At 39.6% G+C, this 23989-nt stretch overlaps 1 protein-coding gene across 5 annotated transcripts in view; it reads left to right on the forward strand.

Annotated features, from left to right (window-relative positions):
• The window catches only part of GPAT3 (glycerol-3-phosphate acyltransferase 3), a 58399-nt gene extending 49269 nt beyond the window's left edge, over nucleotides 1-9130 (forward strand). For all 5 annotated transcript variants that reach the window (XM_060093419.1, XM_060093446.1, XM_060093427.1 and 2 more), the window contains 6 exons: nucleotides 603-718; nucleotides 1577-1632; nucleotides 2178-2263; nucleotides 3139-3267; nucleotides 3768-3847; nucleotides 7879-9130. In XM_060093419.1, coding sequence (XP_059949402.1) covers nucleotides 603-718; nucleotides 1577-1632; nucleotides 2178-2263; nucleotides 3139-3267; nucleotides 3768-3847; nucleotides 7879-7990 — 579 coding nt within the window. In that variant the 3' untranslated portion in view covers nucleotides 7991-9130. The remainder of the gene's footprint in view (nucleotides 1-602; nucleotides 719-1576; nucleotides 1633-2177; nucleotides 2264-3138; nucleotides 3268-3767; nucleotides 3848-7878) is intronic.
• The last annotated feature ends 14859 nt before the right edge of the window (nucleotides 9131-23989 follow it).

The following is a 23989-nucleotide window of genomic DNA, read 5'->3' on the forward strand; positions in this document are numbered from 1 at the left end:
ATCCCAAGCAATGTATGAGAGTGCCTGTTTCCCACAGCCTTGGCTCAGAGCGCATTGTCAAACCTTTGAATCTTTATTGATTTGATGGGTCAGAAATTGTATTTCAGTGTAGTTTTTTTTTTAATATTTATTTATTTATTTGGTAGTGCCAGGTCTTAGTTGCAGCAGGTGGGCTCCTTAGTTGTGGCATGCGAACTCTTGGTTGAGGCATGCGTGTGGGATCTAGTTCCCTGACCAGGGATCGAACCCACGCCCCCTGCATTGGGAGCATGAAGTCTTAACCACTGTGCCACCAAGGAAGTCCCTCAGTGTAGTTTTAATTTGTATTTCCCTTATCTTGACTAAGTTGAAAGACCTCTACTTTTTAAAGCTAGAGTAAAGCTAGTATAGCAACATAGCTTAAAATTCAAAGGTGCTACTAAAGAATACTTTGTGCTTATATTTGGCCAGTCATGTCCTTTGAACAGACTATGAACTTCAATCAGTAGAAGAAGGCCAATCTTTTCTCTGAGTGGGGAATAGGAACTTACTGGTACTAAAAAGAAAAAAAGACTTTCTTTGGACAGCTATGCCTTTGCATTTTTTTCTCATGGTCCTTCTAGGTTGGCCAGGTTCATGGTGGATTGATGGGAATTATTCAGAGAGCTATGGTCAAGGCTTGTCCACATGTCTGGTTTGAACGCTCAGAAATGAAGGACCGACACCTGGTTACTAAGAGGTAAGCAGCATCATTACACAGTATCCATTGGGGTAGCATAAAATCTTTCAAGCCTTGGTCTTCCTGCCAAAGAAGGCAGAGCAGTACTAAAGGTTAAAACTAAAACATATGGAGCTCTATTTGTGGTTGGCCTTTTCTGGTGAATCACCTGTCTTAGCTAGATTTAAAAATTTTTGAATTCTGTAGTCATAGTGGGATAGATGATGAGATTAGAAGGCCCATACATTTACATTGCCATGACTTAGATATAGTCCAGTCACTGAATTTTTAAAGTTGAAAATTACTACCTTGAAGGTAAATAGTTGGTAACCGTTGGCTGAATAAATAGATGGTGGATTAAGTGTTTGCTGAATGACCGTTATCACTTAAATCCATGTAGAGACAGACAGAGCTAATGCTATTTATGGAACAGGAGAAGGAACTTCTGGGGCTTGGGGTACAGTTGCTTACCAGAAACCTTTGTTTGGAAACAGCTTTTTACCTGAGGCCTTTAACTGAAGGCACTCTGATCATTGCTGTAAAGATGAAGGTGGGCCATGCTTTTAAAAGTAAAATGGAAAGTACCTGTTGAAATCTCTTTAAGGTTAGAAAACTGTTCCCCATCTTGAGATTACTGAGCAGCAGTATATACTCTGGCAGCTGTAATCTCTCTATCTCAGCTTTACCAGCCTTTACACTTTTTTTAGAAAGGGACCAACTTGAGTTTATTTTCTTTATTTTCTTTACTTGTATCTTATTTCTTTCCTCCTTATTGCTTTACAAGTATATCTGTGTTAGTAGAGAGTAAAGAATACCAAAAAGGATTCCCGCCTCTCTCTTTTTTATGGTATAATTTTGATCCTTTATTTTTCTTCACAGACTAAAAGAACATATTGCTGATAAGAAAAAATTACCCATATTAATCTTTCCTGAAGGTAAGAAGGGACAGTGCTTATTACCAAGCTATAGTTGATAACAAGTACCAAAAGTATATGAGGAATTGGATTGTTCTAGAATTGGCATTCTTAGTTCAGATCTATGCTGTCCTGTAGGGATGGAACGGCCTCTGAGCTAGTAATTCCCTGCTTTCTTTTGAGATTTGATGGAAGTCCTGGTACCTTTTTGACCTTAGAAGTTGTTTCTGGGTAATGAACTTAGAAAGGTATTGTCCATAACTTTTTAAAGTCCTTATTTTAAGATGTGCTGAAATTGTCACCTGTTGTGAGGAAATTGTATCTTTAGAGTAGCCAATAATTAAGTAAAAGTTCATTATTAAACCTGCTTAGAACTGTCGAATTACTACTGCTTAAGCAGGAATTGATTTGTAAAATGATAATAAAATATCTGTAATTTTTTTCTTTTTTAAAAAAAATCTGTAATTTGATATGACGAATATTTTAAATTATTTTATATCAAAATGATTCATTTTAAAAATGACTGCTTTAAAAAATATTCACCCTCTACTCCTATTTCCTTATAGGAACTTGCATCAACAATACTTCAGTCATGATGTTTAAAAAGGGAAGCTTTGAAATTGGAGGAACCATATATCCAGTTGCAATTAAGGTAAAACACCCTCACCCCCCCACAAAAGAGGGCAGTGACTTGGTAATGTTATTTTGATATAATTTCAAACTTAAAATTTGCAAGAATAAGGAATACTTGCGGACTCTTTACTCAGATTGACCAATTATTTACAGTTGCCCCATTTGCTTGATCACTTTTTCTCTCTACTGAGATATGTATATAGATATGTGGGGTGGTACTGTGTGCCAGGCCAGTGTCTGAGTACTGAGGAGACCATGATAAGCAAAACAGATACTGTTCCTCCTTTCACCCACCTTCCAGTTAAGTGGGGAGACAGATATTTAAGAGTCATGTCAATAACCCTCCTGTATCAGTGCTCTCTGGCTCTAGTCAGGGGAGTTATATGGCCTGGTTTGCTCTTTGGGTTTTTTTTGTTTGTTTGTTTTTTAAATTTTTAATGGAGTATAGTTTTTTTAATTGTTCTTTTAATTTTTACTGGAGTATAGTTGATTTACAATGTTGTGTTAGTTTCAGGTGTATAGCAAAGTGAATCAGTTATACAAATACACATATCCACTCTTTTTTAGATTCCTTTCCCATATAGGTCACTACAGAGTATTGAGTTGAGTTCCCAGTGCTATACAGTAGGTCCTTATTAGTTATCTCTTTTATATACAGTAGTGCATATGTGTCAACCCCAATCTTCCAATTTCTCTCTCCCCCTCTTACCCCCTGGTAACCATAAATTTGTTTTCTACATCTGGTTTGCTCTTTGGATCCTTTCTGTCAAGTGAAGTAGCTTCTCTTTTTTGGGGGGTCTGATAGAGATGTTTGGCTTATCATCCACTGACATGGATAAGAGAAACTGCCACTTAATTCCTAACTGGAATACATTTTCTTTTCTCTTTTCTCAGTATAATCCTCAGTTTGGTGACGCATTTTGGAACAGTAGTAAATACAACATGGTGAGCTACCTGCTTCGAGTGATGACCAGCTGGGCAATTGTCTGTGATGTGTGGTACATGCCCCCCATGACCAGAGAGGTATGCCATAGACAACTGGTCTTTGGTGCTTTATCTAGTCAGATAAAGGCAAGAAAACCTTTACCTGAAAACCTGGGTGTCTCCCTTCCTCACATTAGCTACAGTTGGACTTTCTGCTTTCTCAGCATTAGTCATTAAAAAGTATATATACCTAGCTGTCTTCAAAATCAAGCTGGTTTTATATTCAGAGACTCTTTTCCATAATAGTTTTTACAATTGCCATTGGTTTCTTGAACCTGCAGATATTGTGGATTTTTGTATCTTGAATAAGGCTAATATAGAGCATAATAAACATATATACACGTGATAAAAATATTAAACAGTACAGCACTGCATTTTCTTAATAGAACAAATGATATTTGCTATGATTCAGAATAGAGCATATTTGAGCTAAAATATGAATCTTATACTTTAAAACAAATCTAAATGATTGTGAGACATTTGAAAGCATTATTTGAAAACTCTGTCTTAAGGAAGTACTTGTGATTGTTTTTTTCCAGGAAGGAGAAGATGCAGTCCAGTTTGCTAACCGGGTTAAATCTGCTATTGCCATACAAGGAGGGTTGACTGAGCTTCCTTGGTAAGAAATTTTTCAGAAGTACTCTCACTTTTTTTTAAATTAAAAAACTGAATTTTAATAATGTCATTTATTATGCTTGTTAGGTGGAGGTTTAGCTGACACTGACAGTGGCTTATACAGCATAACGATGGCTTAACTAAGATAGAATTTCATCTCCCAAATATAAACATAGGCAGCCTAGACTGCTATAACAGCTCATTCTGTATTGCTCTACCATCCTCGGTGTGCTTCTACTTTATGGTCCAAGATGGCTGCTCCACCTCTACCCACTGAGTACAGCAAAATGACTAGCACGGAAGAACTAAAACAAGGACACATTCATGTCTTTAAGAGCACAGGCTGGACGTTGGACAAGCCACTTCCACTTGTATCTGTTTGAACTGACACCTTGCTGCAAAGGAATCTGGGAAATGTAGTCTTTGTTCTGCATGGCCATGTGTCAAGCTAAAATTTAGGGTTCTTTCACTGAAGAAGAAAGTGAGAATGGATTTGGAGGAATGGACCCTGGGAGGCAAGGGGCAACTTACAGACTTGTTCATATTTAACACCAGCTATAACTATATTAAAGAAAACTTAAAAACTTGACAGGAAATAAGCAAAATATTTTAGGTATGGATATCTATGGCTTCAGTTTTTTGTTTCTTTGAGCAAGATTGAATGTAGGTGGGAGTATTAGTCTGCTCAGGCTGCCATAACAAGCTACTATAGACTGGGTGGCTTAAACAACAGAAATTTATTTGGTCACAGTTCTGAAGGCTGGAAGTTCTCTGTTGTGTCTTTCTAAAAAAAAATTAATTAATTAATTAATTAATTTTTGGCTGCGTTAGGTCTTTGTTGCTGCACATGGGCTTTTCTCTTTAGTTGCAGCGAGCGGGGTCTGCTCTTCGTTGTGGTGGCTTCTCTTGTTGAGGAGCACGGGCTGTAGGCGTGCGGGCTTCAGTAGTTGTGGCACATGGGCTCAGTAGTTGTGTCTCACAGGCTCTAGAGTGCAGGCTCAGTAGTTGTGGCACACGGGCTTAGTTGCTCTGCGGAATGTGGGATCCTCCCGGACCAGGGCTCGAACCCGTGTCCCCTGCATTGGCAGGCAGATTCTTAACCACTGTGCCACCAGGGAAGCTCTGGTGTGTCTTCTTATAAGGGTACTATTCCCATCTTGAGGGCCCAACCCTGATGACCTCATCTAAACCTAATTAGGTCCCAAAGGCCCCATCTCCAAATGCCATATTATTGGGAGTTAGGGCTTCAGTACATGAATGTTGGGGGGCACACAAACATTTAGTCTGTATCAGTGAGGGTTATAATAGGAAATTGATTCTTACACACAGACAGACATAGGATTTGCAAACTGGCACAAAATAGTCCATACTTCAAGTTCTGTAAGTGTAATAAAGTCCCTGCTGTCTTTTTGGTGTTTTGAAAACACTTGACATGAAAAGTTCATCGGAGGCAATTTTGGCAATATTGTGGGAGCAGGATGTGGCTTACCAAGTCAAGCTGTCAGCCAGGCAACCAAAGCCTTCTGAACCCGCAGAGGAATGCAGGACTATTTAGGGATTAAGCCTCTGGAAGAAGGGCTGGCTACATTCTTATATACCCTTTAATGCAAGGGTGGGGAATGTCTCTAAAATATTTTATCCATTCACATACCTTGAATACAACTAATTTCACCTAGGAAAGCCTGTCTCTGGCATCTGTCATGCTAATGAACAAACTACTAATTTCTACAGTGAAAACCCATTTCTAAAATTCATTATGCTAATTAACAAAGCTTGGGAGGTTGATGGGATATCAAGATAGCTGAAACCTTATAGTGGCACCTCTGGAGGGTGGCCTTCTAATTACATGCCTAGTTGACCACTCTGGGAGTATGAGTTCTTGATTTAGGGCAACTCACTTTAGGGCCCTAAAGTCAAGACTAGGATTAAGACAGGTTAAGACTAATATTTGTATTACACCCTCTAAACTGGAATATGTGAAACTAAATTGCAGACATCCTACCATCATGAAATGACAGGCTTACCAATGTCCTAGTTTACAGATGTCCTAGTGACCCATGTTCATCTGTGTAATGGGCTTCCTCTTCCTTGTTCATTGTTTTCTAATCTTTATCCCCCTTCCTCTTACCTGACATCCCAGCCCTGCTCCTGCCCTGAAGCCATTATGAAAAGCTTAGAGCTTTGGATCTATAGCCTCAGATACCAAGGAAAGGAAGAAAGCCTTGCGAAACAAAAATAGCCTAAGGGCGTTAGCTCCAGGACAGACTCCCAGTCAGATTGGCTTGAACGAAATGGCACAAATGATCCTCAGAGTTTTAAAATTTCCTTTTATCAGGCCATCTGCAGTTTAATAATAAAAAGTTACTTTTAATTACCTGGCCTCTTCTTTAAAAAGAAAATAGGCTCACTGCCTTTCCAGATGTGTTTGTCAGTTGGATATGAATTAACATGTCTAGATTTTTTTTTTCCCCTAGATTAAATGAGAACTTAATTGTGTCATCTTACAGTGGCTTTTATATATGGCTGCTGCCTTCCTTAAGAACTAAGATCTGCTGTCATTGTAAAGGGGAATTGGGTAAAACTTTAAAGTCTCTAGGGGTGGCAAGTCACAGGTGGGGTGCTCAGAGCAGCGTGAGGTTTACTGGCATGCTTGGGAGGGAGAATTGTGTAAAAATAATGTCAGGTTGCTCAAGGACAAATGTTGCTGACTGTGAATTTTTATCTGTTTTGGCCTGGACCTCAGGAATGGAGGAATGGCCTTTCTTCCGTCTCTCCCTCCCTTCCATAGTTCTTACTATTCAGAATTCACATAAATGCTCTGAATAGTTAAGAGGCAGCTCATGTGGATAAAAGAGGCCCTTGTGGACAATTCTGGAGACCTAATGACAATTTATAACCTTATTTCATGGAAATTTCCACAACTGACCCCCTGGAAGATTTGTGGACCTAAGTCTATTTTTAAGTTGAGGACCTCCTGGTGGGCCATGTCTTAGTTTTGACTTTAGAGGCCAGGACATGGCAGTTGTCTCAGGCAGCCGTCTGTTTGCAGGTCAAGTTCTGTCTTCATGGCATTGAGTTCACTGGCTAACCTATGATCCATTCATCATCATTAGAGAGCACTTGGTAAACATTCATGCTTAGCTGGGTTAAAATTAAACAGGCAGAGTATAAAGTAAGCAAGTTCTTGGTCCACGCTCTCCTAGGAGTTAAAATCTAAAACATGAGATTAGGAGAGAGTGGCCCTGACAGTCCAGTCCCCTTCCAGCTCTTCCAGCTTGTTGTTTCTTTGTGTTGTCTAAAGAAGGAAGTGCACACAGAATACTTGTAACCCAGGCAGGTCTGTTTTCTCCACCCTGGAGAGAGTTCAAAGATTCACAGGCTCTGAATTAAGGAATACTGCTTACATAGGCACTATTATTGGTTGAATGCAGTTTATGTTTTTGTTGCTTGTTTTATTTTGAGTCTGTTTTGGAATATGGAAGATTATAAATACTTGAAATATAGTGGTTTGAATCAAAACATGACTTGTTAGACATAGGATTAGATTTGAATAATGATGAACCCATTTCTCTTTAAGGAATTTACCCACACATAACTCAGTTTCCTCACCATTTCTTGTGTGTTTATTTAAAATTTTCCATATGGCTTTCTAGTAAGATATAGGTCGATTTAGATTAAAAATACCTAGTACTTTACTTTCCTTGGGGAAAAAGATAGGTAAACAATCCTAGTTTTAATACAGTATCCAAATATTGAATATAGCAGCCCTAACTTCTAAAAAGAAACTGAGCAGAGAGATTGTTTTATTTTAATCAAACATGAGAGAGATTGTTCCTGCCTTAAAGTAACACAGGTCTGATTGAGTGGCAGAGCAGAGATTGAAATCTGGTTCCTTCTGCTTCCAAATCCAGTGTTTTTTTGCCTAATCGCTGACCAGCTGCTAAATGTCATGGCACCGTGCAGCATGTATTAATAGGTAACCCTTTTAAATCTCTGCTGGGAGTATCTTTTATTTATTTGTCTTTCTTTTCTCAGGGATGGAGGGCTGAAGAGAGCCAAGGTGAAGGACACCTTTAAGGAAGAGCAGCAGAAGAATTACAGCAAGATGATTGTGGGCAATGGATCTCTCAACTTGGAATTAGACTGAATGCCACTCAGGCTTTCCAGAACTAGTCCTTAGAAATGGAATGTGGTGGAGTATTTTTTTTGGCGGGGGAGGGCGTGTTGTTTTGTTTTACCATTTTTGTTTTTTATTGTTAATCTTTTCTACCGAGTGATTGTCTCTACCTCTTGATGCCAGAGGCAGAACCCACGGTGCCCTTTTTGGCTTTTGTTGTTGTTATAGCGTTAGCCTCATGAACTGTAAGGTAGTTTACTGAGTTTGAACAGATTCTCTTTTGTAAAATGATTATGTCATTGTAGATTGAAAGAAATATTTGTACAGGAAAACGTGCTTCTAAAACACTTTAGGAACTCGTTGTGTTTGGAACTCGTTGATATGGTAATTCTCAAGAAAATACCCCAAACTTTGTTCACGATTCGCTTTCTCACGCTCTTTCCTCCCACTCTCTTTAATCACTGAAACAGGGATTACATACCAGTTTGAGTTACTATCATGGTTTTGTTATACTACAAGTTTGAAAAGAAAAATGGAAGACAGTATTTAGGAGAAAGGACAGCTTTGTGGCCACTTGATCTGAAAGTTGAAAGGAAATTAAATATTTTTTACTAGCGTGTTAGAAGAGACATCCTGTTTGGTGAGCTTTACCAAAGGAAAGTGAGTCCACGTGACTATGTGTGCACACTTATCTGCAGGCAACTTGCGTATAAACATGTTAGCCAGCAACTAGTGATAAAGTTTTTAGTTTTCCCGTTTGTTTACTAAAGGTACATACCTAAGGCCTCTCCCATCTACTGATTTGTTTGATCTTGTAACCAAACACATTTCAGATAGGAGGAGCCTTTGACAAAACCACAGATCACACTGAGTGTCTTCAGCGGGGGTAGGAGTGAGTGAAGTGTGTGGCACTGTCCTTCCCCCTCCACCCCTTTGTCCTTTATTTCAGAACCTTCCCAGTTCCTTAAACAGGAAAATAAGTGGTAAAATTACCTTTTGGAAACTGAGCCTTAAATTTTTTAAAGGGGAAAATAAGTGTTTCCCGACTCCGCAGAATAAGCAATGTTGATAGCAATATAGTGCAATCAGAGTGTTATTCCTCTTCTGGTAGCCATGTACAAAATGTGACACTGTCTTACGGTGAATATAAATAAATTCTATATTTCTAAACGTCTGTTGCATTATTTTCCCTGCACCTCTACCCTCTTAACCTCTTCTGATTTTGAGTAAGTTAAATTCTTTTTCATTACAAACAAGGATTGTTTGTTTTTCATTTCAATGACAGAGATTTTCTGGGACTGGAACATCTGGGAAATGAGAAACATGAACCTCTGGTTTTGGTGTGTTTTTTCTTTTTTCTTTTTAGCCTAGTTGTCTGGACTCTGACCCTTGGATTCCGTTCTTTTGCAGGTGAACTCAGGCAACTCTCTCTTAACTGGCTTTAGGTAGGCCTGCCCCAATGCTATCAGTGTATATTCTTCTTATCAAGCTATAGGAGTTTGATCCCAAGGGAAGATTTGCAAACAGGTGACCATCTTGGTCAGCTACCCTTCTCTTCTCACTTCCTCCCATCTTTTCCCTTTGTTCTTGCTTTAACCTTTGCCCCCATCCAAAACAAACAAACAAGCAAAAACTCTCCTGAGGGTGAGTTTGACCGAAAATCAGCAAATCCAAATATGTATGTTGGGGTGACTCTTTGTCTTATTTGTTTTTTCTCAGAATATTTCCTTTCCTTTTTCCTTTTCATATTCAATATAGCTTGAATTAATAAATCCATTTTATTAATTGGGTCAGTTCTCAGAAAAGCTGATAGAACAACTAACAGCTGTTTTGTTTGGACACTGATAATATTTATCTTTCCAAGGGCACTGTGAAAGTAATAATGCTGTCATGTATTCACTAGAAAATCTAATGCTCTTTTAATTAGAACCTTCTTGTAGGTCTTTGACTTACACAACTAGTTTTCAGGTTGTTTTAGGAATTACAATGTTACTGAAAACATGTTTTTAGAAAGCAAATACTGCTCAGATTTAGCTTATACTCCCTAGAACTCCTTTGGACTTGCCTTCCCTAATATTATTTTATACCCACTTTAGAAATATTGTGCCCAAAATATTGTGTGTATTCCTGAGTCTTCTGTAACTGTATTGGGATATCAAGGGTAGGCAGGATTTGGTAGAAAAATCCCATTAGATAAGAACTTTCATCTAACCCTTGTACAGATTCATTTACTGAGCCTTGAGGTTACCTTTTTTTAGTCCTACCCTTTGTCTTGGTGACATTTATAGATATCGAGTTTCAGGAATGCCAAGGGTTTCTGAAATGTCCTGGCACATTCCGGGACTGGAAGAGCAGCCATGTCTGAATCAGCAAATACACTCAGAGCATAGGGGGAATAGTCCCAGATCACAGCCTGGGACAAAGAACAGTGGCAAGGAAAGTTTTCTTGTATAAGCAGACTTTCCAAGGCCAACTCAACTTTGTCTTGGTGATTTGCCATTATCCCCTCGGTGCACATGCTGCGTTTGGGTTGTTCTATCGATACCCGCAAATATATGATAAGGGCTATTGGTTTCTCGTGACTACAGAAAAGTTACTGTGGTCATGTGGGCTGCCTCTTGACCAGAGTTGCTCTCACTCGTTGTTTCTGAAATATGGTACTTTCTTAAGCGTGGTACTGCAGATCTAACCTGCTTCTTGCTGGGTCTGAGTAGCTTGTGCTAGGAGGCTGGAGGGGAGGATGGGATCTGGGATTGGTACCAAAAACTAGGGGCCCTATTAGGAACTTGACAAAAGCTATATGATTGCTTTTGTCTTTTTTAACACTGGTTTCTAGCGAATTGATGCTATTGGTGTTTGATTTTTTTTGGAGTAATGGTTAAGATGAGATAAAGAGTCATAAAGACATTTTCTAATTGTGGCTCTAGCACTCATCAGCTTTTCAGCCTTTGACAACTTACTTCTCTGATTCTCACTTGTCTTCTTTCTATTTATTGTGAAGTTCTAGAATGCACACAAATGTATATGAAGGTGTGCAGGTACACTTTAAGGGCAGTGATAAAAATAGATACCTGCATGCTTGTTACCAGGCCAATAAGTAGAACATGACTGGATCCTGGAAGGTATGAAAAATCACAAACTATTATTCCATTTACAGTCAATGGACTGTAGGGTTCCTTTTAGCTTATTGTAAATATGCTTGCATATCTCTTTTTAGGCATGCTCAAGAGTTTCCCTAGTTGTTTGTATAGTAGGAATTAAGGCTGCTCCAGGATAGGGTATGAGCATTTCACCTTTAGCGTAGAAGCAGCCAAACATTTCCAAAAAGGTTGTGCCATTTTACACAACCTAGCAGCAGTGTATGAGAGCAACATTTACATTTAGTATAATAACATATTTGGATTTATTTTTAATCTTGTTTTGTGCTTTCTCTTTCTTCCATTTTTAAAATCTCTCTCTTCTTCTTGCCCTCTTCTGGATTTATTTATCCATTTTCTCTACTTAAATTGGAGTTTAATGGTCTTAATTTGTTTTTATTCTGTGGTTACTTTATAAATTTCAACTTGCATACTTATCAAAGTCTAAAATTGATCACTATCCTTATACTCCTGAATAATACAAGGACCTTGAATTCCAGTCATTCATTCCTCCTGGCAATTTATATGATAATATGCATTTTAATTACTTATATAATCCCACAAAATATCGTACTCATTGTTATCATCATTTCGGTTATTTTATATAGTCAGCGTTTACCCACACGTTGACCACTTTCTTATTCCTTACCTCTTTTATCTCAATCCTTCCATCTGGGATCACGTTCCTATTGAGAGTCTGCTGGTGGCAAATTCAGTTTTTGTTTTCTGAAAGTTTATTTATTTTGTACACATTCTTGAAAGTTGTTGCTGGATATAGAAGTTTATGTTTATATCAACAGTTATTTTTCTCTAAACACATTAAGGATCATTCCATATTTCTATTGAGAAGTCAGCTACCAGGCATAAATATTACTTCTTTGAAGGTAATATTTCTTTGAGTGTATTTAAGATTATTTGTTTTTGTTATTTTACTACTTCACCATGATGTATCTAGGTGTGGATTTCTTGTTATTTATCTTGCTTGTGATTTGTTGGTTTTTCATCTGTGGTTTAGTATTTTTCATCAATTCTCAGATATCCCTTTCAATAATGTCTTTTTCCCATTTGCCCTCTCCTGTCTTTCTAGAAGTCTGCTTAAACAAATATTAGACTTTCTCACTGTATCCTACCTGTCTCTTAATCTCTTTTTTATATTTTCCATTCCTTTGCCTCTAGCTAGACTTCTCTCTGGGCAATCTTATGACTGTACCATTTCACTAATTCTTCAGTTCTAATCTACTGTTCTGTCCCAACATTGAGTCTTTAATTTCAGTTTTTATATATCTCATTTCTATGAGTTATATTTGATTCTTTTTTTTTTTCCTACATTGAAGTACAGTTGATTTACAATGTGTTAGTTTCAGGTGTATAGCAAAGTGATTCAGTTATTCATATAGTGGGTTGGCCATAACATCTTACAGAAAAACCCAAATGAACTTTTTGGCCAACCCAGTATAGCTATATACACATAGATAGCTATCTATTTCAGATTCTTTTCCATTATAGGTTATTATAAGATATTGAATATAGCTCCCTGAGTATTTGATTCTTTTTCAAAAGTGCTTACTCTTCAATAAGTTTTGAAGCATCTTACGTGTATTGATTTTATATGTTTTTCCTACTATTCCAAAGTCTTCGATCTTTTGCGAGTCTGAGTCTTTTTATCACCCTGTGGCTTCTTATTAATGGAGTCATTTCTTTGTGTGGTTAGAGAATTTTTATGATGATGTCATCTTTGGAATTTTATCTGCCTTCAGGCCTTTAGATCAGGGATCAGCAACCTACAGCCCATAGGCTAAATCCTGTGCTCTGTCTGTTTCTGTATGATTTTATTGAAGACAGCCACACTTATTTGTTCACTCACTGTCTGTGTTTGCTTCTGCGCTACAGCAGCAGAGTTAAGTAGTTGCAACAGTGACTGGATGGCCCACAAAGCCTAAACTGTCCACCCTCTGGCCCTTCACCTGGAATAATTTGCCTACCCCTGCTCTAGGGCACAGTCAATCCAGGACCATTTTAACTTATTGGCTTGAGGTTTATTGAACCATGTAAATAGTGAGAATTTAGCCTGTAAACCCAAATGAGGCCATCTGGTGGTTTTGAATTCTCTGCATAATGTTTTTGAGATTCATCCATGTTGTTATGTTTATAAGTAGTTTTTTCCTTTTAATTGCCAAGTGGTTTTAAATCCTTAGGGGGGATTATTTTTCCCTTTCACTTAGCACTAAGGTTTGACACAGACAATTTATCAGGCTGGCATCTGGGAGTGAGGGACGGATGATTTCTACTTTCTTCTTACTTAAAGGGTGTAGCCCTTTGAGATCCCACCCTTCAGGGAAGGGTTTCTAGTTAGACTTCCCACCTTGGGCTGGCCTTCAACTTTGTCTCTTGTCCCTTAGGTCCTTGAGGCTCTGGAAGCCACTGCTGAAGTTTGCTTGGCTCAGCCAACACCCTCAAGGTGAAAGCCAACAGCTGGCCTCTCTGCTCTGCTTATCTACTGGGATAACCTATCTTCCTTCAGTCTTTGGCTTGAGTAGTCATAACCTTCTTGCTAGTTTATGGAAGCCATCAAAATATTTTCTTTTATCATATAGAAAGAGGGTGGGTACATGTTGGTAGAAATAAAAATTCTAGAAAGCAACAACTTCAAAAGAAATATAGTTTCTCTGAGTCATTATTTTAATATAAAGAGCAAAAATACTTCTTTAGAATTATAACTTAATTTGAAAATTAAATACTCTGCTGAAGGCTTTTTATAAGATGAAGTGATATTCAGGAAAATATGGAACAACACAGGGAAAGTTATGAGGTATTTAGCATCCATACTGCTAAAACCTAACAGCATGAAGGCAGCTGAAAGCAGGTGCAGTGGTATTTTCTGCATTTTTGGGTGACTGGCAAGTTCTCTGACTGCCCATGTTACAGCCTGGGCTGGGGTCCCATCAAAGCCTTTGATGGCCCTTCATGGGAGTCAAAAATCCCCCTAATGGGTGCCCCCTACTGTTGTAGGAAGCATACAGCAGTTCTGGCTACTTGTTGGCCTCTTGGCTCTATGTCAGGAAAAGATGCCCAAGATAGCTTTGAAAATAGAATATTTATACCCTATCTTGGTGAACTAAAATATTTTGAATCCCTTTGAGCTCTAAGCTATGATTAGGGTGTGAGATGCCTGCAAGACTGGGACCAAAGAGTCAGTCTCTTCTCAAGGTGAAATATGATACTCACTACTATTAAAAATAAGTGAATTTAAATTTTTCTGAGTAGAGTTGAAAATTGTGTCCCTTGACTTAAGTTCTTGCCAATTGCAAAAATCAACTGGAAACCAAAGCCTTCTTGGGAAAGCATTCACATTACTGTTTCTCAAGCTTTATAAAGTAAAACACCTGTATTTGGTGACTGCTATGTGTGGCTGTCCTGGGTCTGGGGACACAGCAATGACAAAGGAAGACAAAGTTGCTGGGCTTATGGAAATCCACTAAAGCAGGTGGAAAACAAAAAAAATCAAGAAACATGTTTGGACAAAACCATCACAAGGAATTCAGAGTGATCTTTAATTTTTTTATATAAGCCTGGGATAGTAAATGCCTAAGCGTTCTTTAGAAGGAGTTTACAGGAAAGTATACTTCTCTTACAGCTAGAGTATAGCATCAGTGCAATCGAGCTCTGTGACTGGGAGAAGGCGGGAGCCTAATCTCTATGGAATGCACACCTGACAGTGCTCATTGCTGAGCAGACGGAAGGCTTGACCTTGGTTAAAACTTGCTTATTATAGCAACCATCTGCTGATACAGCCAGCCCTGACATCTGGTTGTTACTAAATCAGGCACAAGTGAAAGAGTTCCAAATTTCCTAACTGGAAGGAATTTTCAGCGCTGATTGTTTAAAGCAGGTTCTGAAATTGTTCCTGAAGAGCCAGAATTTTGTTCAGGATGGGGCAGAGGAAGGACTTAACTATCCAGCAGGTTCTACAGTAATTTGGTTAACCAGTAGAGTGACGAACGAGATGCTGTAGCTTCGCCCAATAAATCCGTTGGTTTAATACCTCTCTTTTGAAAATGCTTCTATTAAACAGTACTTTTGTTTAGATATTTAACACATACTTTATGAAATGCATATGATGATTCACTCTGCTGGTACTGAGGCTCTGTGCTGCCCAAGACAGGAATCCACACTGCAGGAACTTAGAATCTGGAACTGAAGACGAACACCACTAACCACAAGAGGAAGTGGCAAGGCAAGGCCTTTTTTTTCTGGCCCAGGAGCAAGATGCTGTGGAGTCTGAAGAAGTGGTTAATGCAGGGGATGAAAGGGGGTGTGGAAGGGAGGATATTTGAGCAGCAAGCTATGGAGGGTAAGTGCTCTCTGATGAAATTAAGGGAAATGCAGGTGACTGGATTCCTCGTTCTGCATGTGCACCTACATGTACCACGCCCTCCCTTCCCCCTGCCCAAACAAAACAAAAAATTCAATAGGAGAGGGTTGTTTATAACCACAGAATTGTTTGCCTCTGAAACGTTCCCTATTCTTATTTTTGGAACCATTTATTCTTTCTTCACCGTTACTACCTGAGCCCAAGCCATCATCGTCTTTCACCTGGGTTACAGTAAGAATCTTCCAGGGCTTCCCTGGTGGCGCAGTGGTTGAGAGTCCATCCGCCGATGCAGGGGACACGGGTTCGTGTCCCCCGGTCGGGGAGGATCCCACATGCCGTGGAGCGGCTGGGCCCATGAGCCATGGCCGCTGAGCCTGCACGTCTGGAGCCTGTGCTCCGCAACGGGAGAGGCCACAACAGTGAGAGGCCCGCGTACCGCAAAAAAAAAAAAAAAAGTCTTCCAACTGATGAATCTGCCTCTGCTCTTCTCTCCAAAATAGTCTATTTGATGAACTGCAGCTGGTCTGATCCTTTAGCATCATAATCGAATCATGTCACTTCCCCCTAAAATGAGTCCTGTGGGTCCTTCCTCCATGGACGTTCTCTGGCCCCTGCACAGGTTCTGACACCTGCTCTGGTCCACCACAGGCTTCCTACCACCAGCATAGGGCCCACCATACTCTGCACCACCTGTGGCTTTAGGACTGAAGCGTTCAGGAAAGGGAGAAGCAGAGAAAGGGGAAATAGAAGAGCCATTCCCATCTTTATGAATTTTGGGACAGTGGGGGGTTGCTTAGTGCTTGCATATTGTATCATTTTTCAACCTTTACTTTCAATCTTACATGTTTCTTTAAATTACACATACATAAGTATACATATTTCATGTCTCTTTAAATAACTGGGTGAGTTTCCTGGATAAATTCTAATTTGGCTTTAATGAACAAAGAATATTAAAGATGTTTTAAGACTATGCTTTCTTTTGAAAACTGAGGTCTGATATTACCGCGATGCAGAGGGTAAATATTATTACTTTTACCCGTATTCTTTCCTGTTGTTGCCATGTTACAGTATAGGGCAATGGACTTCTTCTGCCACAGAGGTTGGTACATCCCCCCAAGGCTGGCCAGTTAGAGGACTTCCTTTGTTCCCAGGGTGTACACATGACCTACAAGTGTCAAGGAGGGTCTTTTGAAAGAGTCAAAGGGATATGGAGAGATAGCTTCTTATTTTTTCTGAGATTGGAGAAAGAGAACCATGCAGATCTAGAGATCTTGGGGATCTTCTTTGCTACCACATGGAAAGTACCTTGTGAGAATAAAGCGAACATAGAGGAAAGTGGAGAGAAAAAGCGAGACCCATCCTGATGGTATAGTTTGATACCCTTCATTCCCTCATGCCTGAAGCCAGAAAACCTTATGAATTTCCAGATACAATAGTCAATAAAATCTTTTCCTCCTACTTAAGCTAGATGGGTTCACATTTAGAGTGAGTTCAAGTTTACAGCTATAGTATGTTGAATATGAAACAGTCCTAAAACAAATGGTTTTATAAAAATGTATGTATAGTATTTATACTTATACATGTACATACACAGGCACTTTTCTGTTTTTAGCTAGGGAATTCTATTTTTTCCCCCAACTGAAATTGCCCATAGAACTTCAGAAGATAATACTTTCATTGGATCAGGGATAGGATTCCAGATACCCAGAGCTCCATTCACTCGGTCTCCATTTGCCTCCATTGATACTCTAGAGCAGCCCTGTGAAACCCTAGGGCTCTGCAAGACAAAAGGGAAAGCTCGGGCTTGGAGCAATGAATATGCATTTTAAAAAAAATTTATTTATTTTTGGCTGCATTGGGTCTTTGTTGCTGCGCACAGGCTTTCTCTAGTTGCGGCGAGCAGGGGCTACTCTTCGTTGCGGTGCATAGGCTTTTTATTGAGGTGGCTTCTCTTGTTGTGGAGCATGGGCTCTAGGCACGCAGGCTTCAGTAGTTGTGGCTCGTGGGCTCAGTAGTTGTGGCTCGCAGGCTCTAGAGCGCAGGCTAAGTAGTTGTGGCGCACGGGCTTAGTTGCTCCGCGGCATGTGGGATCTTCCCGGACCAGGGCTCGAACCAGTGTCGCCTGCATTGGCAGGCGGATTCTTAACCACTGCGCCACCAGGGAAGCCCCAGAATGCACATTTTTAAGGAATTTCCCTTTCAATTAAGTAGGGCCTAATTTTTATTTATTTTTATTTTTTATTAGGGTATAGTTGCAAGTAGGGCCTAATTTTAATGGTTTAAATATAAAGCAAGATTGGGATTGACATATATACACTAATATGCATAAAATAGATAATAAGAAACTGCTGTATTAAAAATAAATAAATAAAATAAAGTTAATACAATAAACCTTGTTGACAACGTGTATAGAATTTAAATGTCTCCCTCAGAGTACTTTTTTGGACAGCATCAACTATTGAGCTCATTAAATATTAGTGTAATTAAACCCGAGTCTAGCTAAGATAGATAATTGTGCCCAGGAGCTTCTGGCAGCTTCCTGCTTGATGCAGAACTCCTGTCTGAGGTAGAGAAGCCAGTATGGGGCGTTACCCCAGACAATGGAGGCCACAGAGGCATGGATTCTTTCAGCAGCTGCAGAGCACAAAATCTCTGGTCAGGGCCAGGGCAGACAGCCAGCCAGTCTGAGGCAGGGAAGAGTTATCACAAACTCACAGGAAGTAGAGGAAGATGTTCCAGGAGTCCCCCTCTCCCCTTTTGGAGTAACCTGGAGAAAAAGAACGTCTGAGGCCTGGAATATCTCTCGTTGTTAATCTATACCTGATTCCACCCCTATCGCCTGAGGCAAGTCCCCATGTTCAGCAGTAAACACACACATATTCTAGTGCTGCAGAGTGGTAGATTTTGGCGTAGAACACAACACTGACACCTGAGCATAAATGGGGTGATTGAATAGACTCTCAAAGGAGTTTAATAATACTGGGAGTTAGAGGTTCCACAATGCTCTAGTTACCCTTTGAGGGGGACCAGTGAGAAGGCAGGTATCAGTGCTTTTCTTCTGTAAACAAACCCCTATTGTTAGGAGAGAATGCTGATCTGCAGGAATACATCTCTCAGAAAATCTCAGAATGTGTAAACCATGGCAGCTTTCCATAAAGCAATATAAGAAGTAACTCTTTTCCTCACTGTACCCTGGGAATCTCAGTCTGTATTAAAGAAAAACATTTTCGTTTTCTCTTTGACCTTGTTTTCTCTCCATCTTTTCTTTCTTCTATTTATAGTGTGACTCCAACACTCAGTCTGGCTTTGGTTGCCTGTGCTCAGTTCATTTTGCTTCGCTATTTTTAGCACATCGTTGAGGTAGTTTTGGATGGAAATCATGTGTCTTGGCAGCACAAGTCATTCAGCTAACAAAAGGCATAGTCATCACTGAAATGACGCCAAGTCAGATTTTTTTTTTTTTTTTTTTTAAGTGTAGCGTTTTCCAAGTGGTTATGTGAATTCTAGTGAGATTTGCTTTGGAGCAAGAAGCATTTATTTCATAGTACTGATCTCATTTCCTTCTAAAGTGGTCTCATCAAATAATTGCTTACATCATTAGAAGAAAATCCAGTTTCATAGACACAAGCCAAAGTCTGAGGCCAGAAGTTCAACTTCATCTTCTACTAAGAAAGTAAGTAATGTCATAGAAGCCACTTCCTTTTTTTTTTTTAAATAATGGGAAATTGCTACATGGCCAAAAGGTCTTAAATTTCTTCCTTCTCTCAACTCCTAATAAATTCCAATTCAGGAGATTTTGTTCTGCTGTTGTCATATTATATTTACAGATGAAATTGAGAGAGTGGATCAACTTGTGACAGTTCAAAATACATTGTGGATTAATCACCTGTCCTATATCTATAGCTCGACTTTCTGAACAAAAGCTTGGAGACATTGATTCATTCATTCACTCAGTGGTCACTGAAGTAGAACTTTTCCCGACACCCCTCTGATTGGACAGAAACAAATGTTAATTTTCCACGTTGATTGTCTCACCTGTTGGTCTCTGGGTGTGGTCTTGGGGCAGGAGTTAAGGTTGGCTGCAGATCTTTTTCTGGCCTTGGGCTAGATGTCCCCAGCCTCTCATTGTGGTGGTTGGAGCGTGGCCTGTGAGGCTGGCTAGTAGTGCTCTCATGGAGGGACTGGATGCGGCCCCAGCCATGCTGGCAGCTGGCCGACACACACTGACATGTTTGTCGGTGGCCAGTGGAAGTGGTTGGCGTTTGAAGACTCCTGAGTTCAAACAGGGGTGAGGGAGACTGTGTTTCTCTTTGCTTGTCCCCCAGTGTTGGGTTTCCCGCTAAAGCCACTAGATTCATGTAATTTCCTGGAAGAGAAAGGAACTTGACCTGCTTCAACAGGTGTTTGTTTGAGCCACACAGCCAGGCATGTGGTCACCTGCCAGATGTGCCTCTCTTGACCTTTTGAATTGAAAAAGTAGGTGTCATTGCTACTGTGAATTCTGTATACCAGGAATTCTAACCCTGCAATGTAAGAATTATTATCCTCATTTTCAGGTGAAGAAAAGTGAGGTCCACAGAGGGTAGGGGGCCTATCTAAGGCCCCACAGCTTGAGAGATGGTATACATTTAAGATATTTCTCTCATACATATTTAACTGCTTTAGTTTTCAAATTTGCTACCCTCCTCATCATTTGTTTTCCTTAATTCTGGTGGATTGCCTTGGAGTTCTAATTGCTTTTCTAATTTATTGATACTGTATGTCCTTTGGTTCTTCTGTCTCCCCTTTGTCTCCCCATCAACTTGGCTGGCAACATCTGAACCTTCTTTACCCTCTCCTGCCCTCTACACACAACTGGATTCTTCCTTTAAGATCACTCCCTTATTTTCTTCTTCTCTGTCATCACCATTCAGGGAGCATTCAGACCTTTTCACTCTGTTGCTAGATTACAATAGTCTTAGAAATAAAATTCTCCAAATATGAAGTCACCATTAGATTCAGCTTCTTAAAATACCCTTTTCATCATGTCCTTGTTCCTTATTAGATGCCAGATGAAGGCCAGTTCCTTAGCCTGAAATTCTAGGCTCCCCACAATATGGTTCCAAACTACCAAAATTCTTATTTATTGTCTTTCCTCTGGGTAGATGTGTATACATGATGTTTCCAAAACGTCCCACAGCAAAAACTATTTATTGTCCCCACATTCATTTTCTTCCTCCTTCTTAGTGACACAGCCCCACTTTTATTCAAGATATCAGCATACTCAACTGAAAACTGTAACTCCCAGGCTCTGTTGTAACCAGGTATAGCTATGGGACTGAGTTCTTGTTAAGAGGACATCAGTCCAAGTATTGGGTGGGACTTCTGGGAAGCATCTATAAAATAAGTTTTTTCTTTCTAGCTGCCTAGTTTGGGGATGTGATGGCTGGAGCTCTAGTAACCATCTTGGACCTTGAGGACAAGAGCCACACTGTAGACCAAGCAAATCAGAGATCTGGAAGGAATCTGGATCTCCAGTGACTTTGTGGATCTATATTATGAGCTCAGCTTTCAATGTTATTTGAGCCATCATTTTGTTCTTTTGTTATGTGAAACTGAACCCAGTACCAACTGATACACATGCTTTGTGGAAGACATAGGGTAGCATTTAGATGGTCCTTGAAGAAAGAGTAGGATTTAAACAGACAAGAAGAGTAAAGAAACATCACAGTCAAGGGGATAAAATAGTAATAAATACCCATTAAATTTACAGAGTACTCTATAGCTTATAGAGTGTATTCACATCCACTATTTCATTTGTTCCTCATAACAACTAGGTATGTTATACACAAATATTATGTACATTATCATAGATAATAACTTTGGAATCCAAAGCTGGACACATAATTAAATGGAAGGAACACTAGATTCGTAGTCAGGAAATCTGGGCTTGAGTTTCTTTTTGTGATGGACAAATTTTAAGGTAGCCCCAATGTTCCCTTTCCTGATATTCATGTTTCTGTGTAATCCCCTCCCCTTGAGTGTAGGTGGACCTGTGACTTGCTTCTAACCAGTAGGATATAGCAAAGGTGATGAGATTTTACTCCCATGATTAAATTACATTGTATATCACTCTGTCTTGCTAGCTGACATACTCTAGAGTCTTTCTTCATTGCTGGCTTTGAAGAAGGAAACTGCCATGAATCCTGCAGCTGGAAGCAACCAAATGCTGCTAAGAACCATGTGAGTGGGAAAGTGGATCCTTCCCTAGTTGAGCCTCCAGATGAGCCCACAGCCCAGACTGACATCTTGACTGTAGCATAGTGAGACTCTGAAGCAGAGATCAGTTAACCCATGGTCAGATTCCTTACCCAGAGTAACTGTGAGAAAACGAATGGGTGTTGCTTTAAGCTACTGAGTTTATTGTAGTGTGTTGTGCAGAAATAGATAGCTAATGCACTTACCTACTAGTTGTGCAGCCTTGAGGTAAATACATAACCTCTCTCTCATGGCAGAGATGATTATTCACCATAAAGTTATGCTCTCTCTTCCACCGAATGGCATCATCACTGAGAAGTGGCTGCCAGCAAGGAACTACATTGCTCAGTGACCCCTTGCTTCTAGGTGGACCCATTAACTGGTTCTCACCTATGAGATATGAGTGGAACTCATTTGAGTCACTGCCAGGAAGAGGTTGCTTAGAAGAGGGTGGGTTTCTCCATTCTCTCCTTGTCTGTCTGCTAGCTGGAGGTGGGAGACTCCGAGGTCCTAGGGCCTTATAGAGCCACAAGACAGAAGGAGCCCAGGCTCTTCAATCATCTCATGCTGGAAAGCTAATCAGTGTCCAGGACACCTGCCTTACACGGTTACATGAATGTGAAACAAACCTTATTGTGTTAAGCCAATGACTTTTTGCAGCTTATTTATTATAACCCTGCTTTTCCCCTAATACGGCATCAATTTTCTTATCTATAAAATGGGCATAAATTTGTTGTGAATGAAATAATAATATGTTTAAAACATTTACTAAATTGTAAAATATTATGCTAACGTGAGGTGTTAATAGTATCTTCACAGAAAACTCTAAGATGTAAATAGGGAAGGAACTATTTCTTTTCTTATTTTATTTTTACTCTGATTACATTTCTTTTTTTTTAACATCTTTATTGGAGTATAATTGTTTTACCATGGTGTATTAGTTTCTGCTGTATAACAAAGTGAATCAGCTATACATATACATATATCCCCATATCTCCTCCCTCTTCTGTCTCCCTCCCCCCCATCCCACTGCTCTAGGTGGACACAAACAACTGAGCAGATCTCACTGTGCTATGTGGCTGCTTCCCACTAGCTATCTATTTTACATTTGGTGGTGTATATACGTCCATGCCATCTCTCACTTCGTCCCAGCTTACCCTTACCCCTCCCTGTGTCCTCAAGTCCATTCTCTATGTCTGTGTCTTTATTCCTGTCCTGCCCCTAGGTTCTTCAGAACTTTTTTTTTTTTTAAGATTCTATATATATATGTGTTAGCGTATGGTATTTGTTTTACTCTTTCTGACTTACATCACTCTGTATGACTGTCTCTAGGTCCATCCACCTTGCTACAAATAACTCAATTTCATTTCTTTTTATGGCTGAGTAATATTCCATTGTATATGTGTGCCACATCTTCTTTATCCATTCATCTGTTGATGGACACTTAGGTTGCTTCCATGTCCTGGTTATTGTAAATAGAGCTGCAATGAACATTGTGGTACATGACTCTTTTTGAATTATGGTTTTCTCAGGGTATATGTCCAGTAGTGGGATTGCTGGGTCGTATGGTAGTTCTATTTTTAGATTTTTGAGGAACCTCCATACTGTTCCCCATAGTGTATGTATCAATTTACATTCCCACCAACAGTGCAAGAGGGTTCCCTTTTCTCCACACCCTCTCCATCATTTATTGTTTGCAGATTTTTTGATGATGGCCATTCTGACTGGTGTGAGATGATACCTCATGGTACTTTTGATTTGCATTTCTCTAATGATTAGTGATGTTGAGAATCCTTCCATGTGTTTGTTGGCAATCTGTATGTCTTCTTTGGAGAAATGTCTATTGAGGTCTTCTGCCCATTTTTGGATTGGGTTGTTTGTGTTTTTGATATTGAGCTGCATGAGCTGCTTGCAAATTTTGGAGATTAATCCTTTGTCAGTTGCTTCATTTGCAAATATTTTCTCCCATTCTGAGGGCTGTCTCTTCGTCTTGTTTATGGTTTCCTTTGCTGTGCAAAAGCTTTGAAGTTTCATTAGGTCCCATTTGTTTATTTTTGTTTTTATTTCCATTTCTCTAGGAGGTGGGTCAAAAAGGATCTTGCTGTGATTTATGCCATGTAGTGTTCTGCCTATGTTTTCCTCTAAGAGTTTGATAGTATCTGGCCTTACATTTAGGTCTTTAATCCATCTTGAGTTTATTTTTGTGTATGGTGTTAGGGAGTGTTCTAATTTCATTCTTTAACATGTAGCTGTCCAGTTTTCCCAGCACCACTTATTGAACAG

The sequence above is a fragment of the Mesoplodon densirostris genome, chromosome 1 (genome assembly GCF_025265405.1).
Source record: "Mesoplodon densirostris isolate mMesDen1 chromosome 1, mMesDen1 primary haplotype, whole genome shotgun sequence".
Lineage (NCBI taxonomy): Eukaryota > Metazoa > Chordata > Mammalia > Artiodactyla > Ziphiidae > Mesoplodon > Mesoplodon densirostris.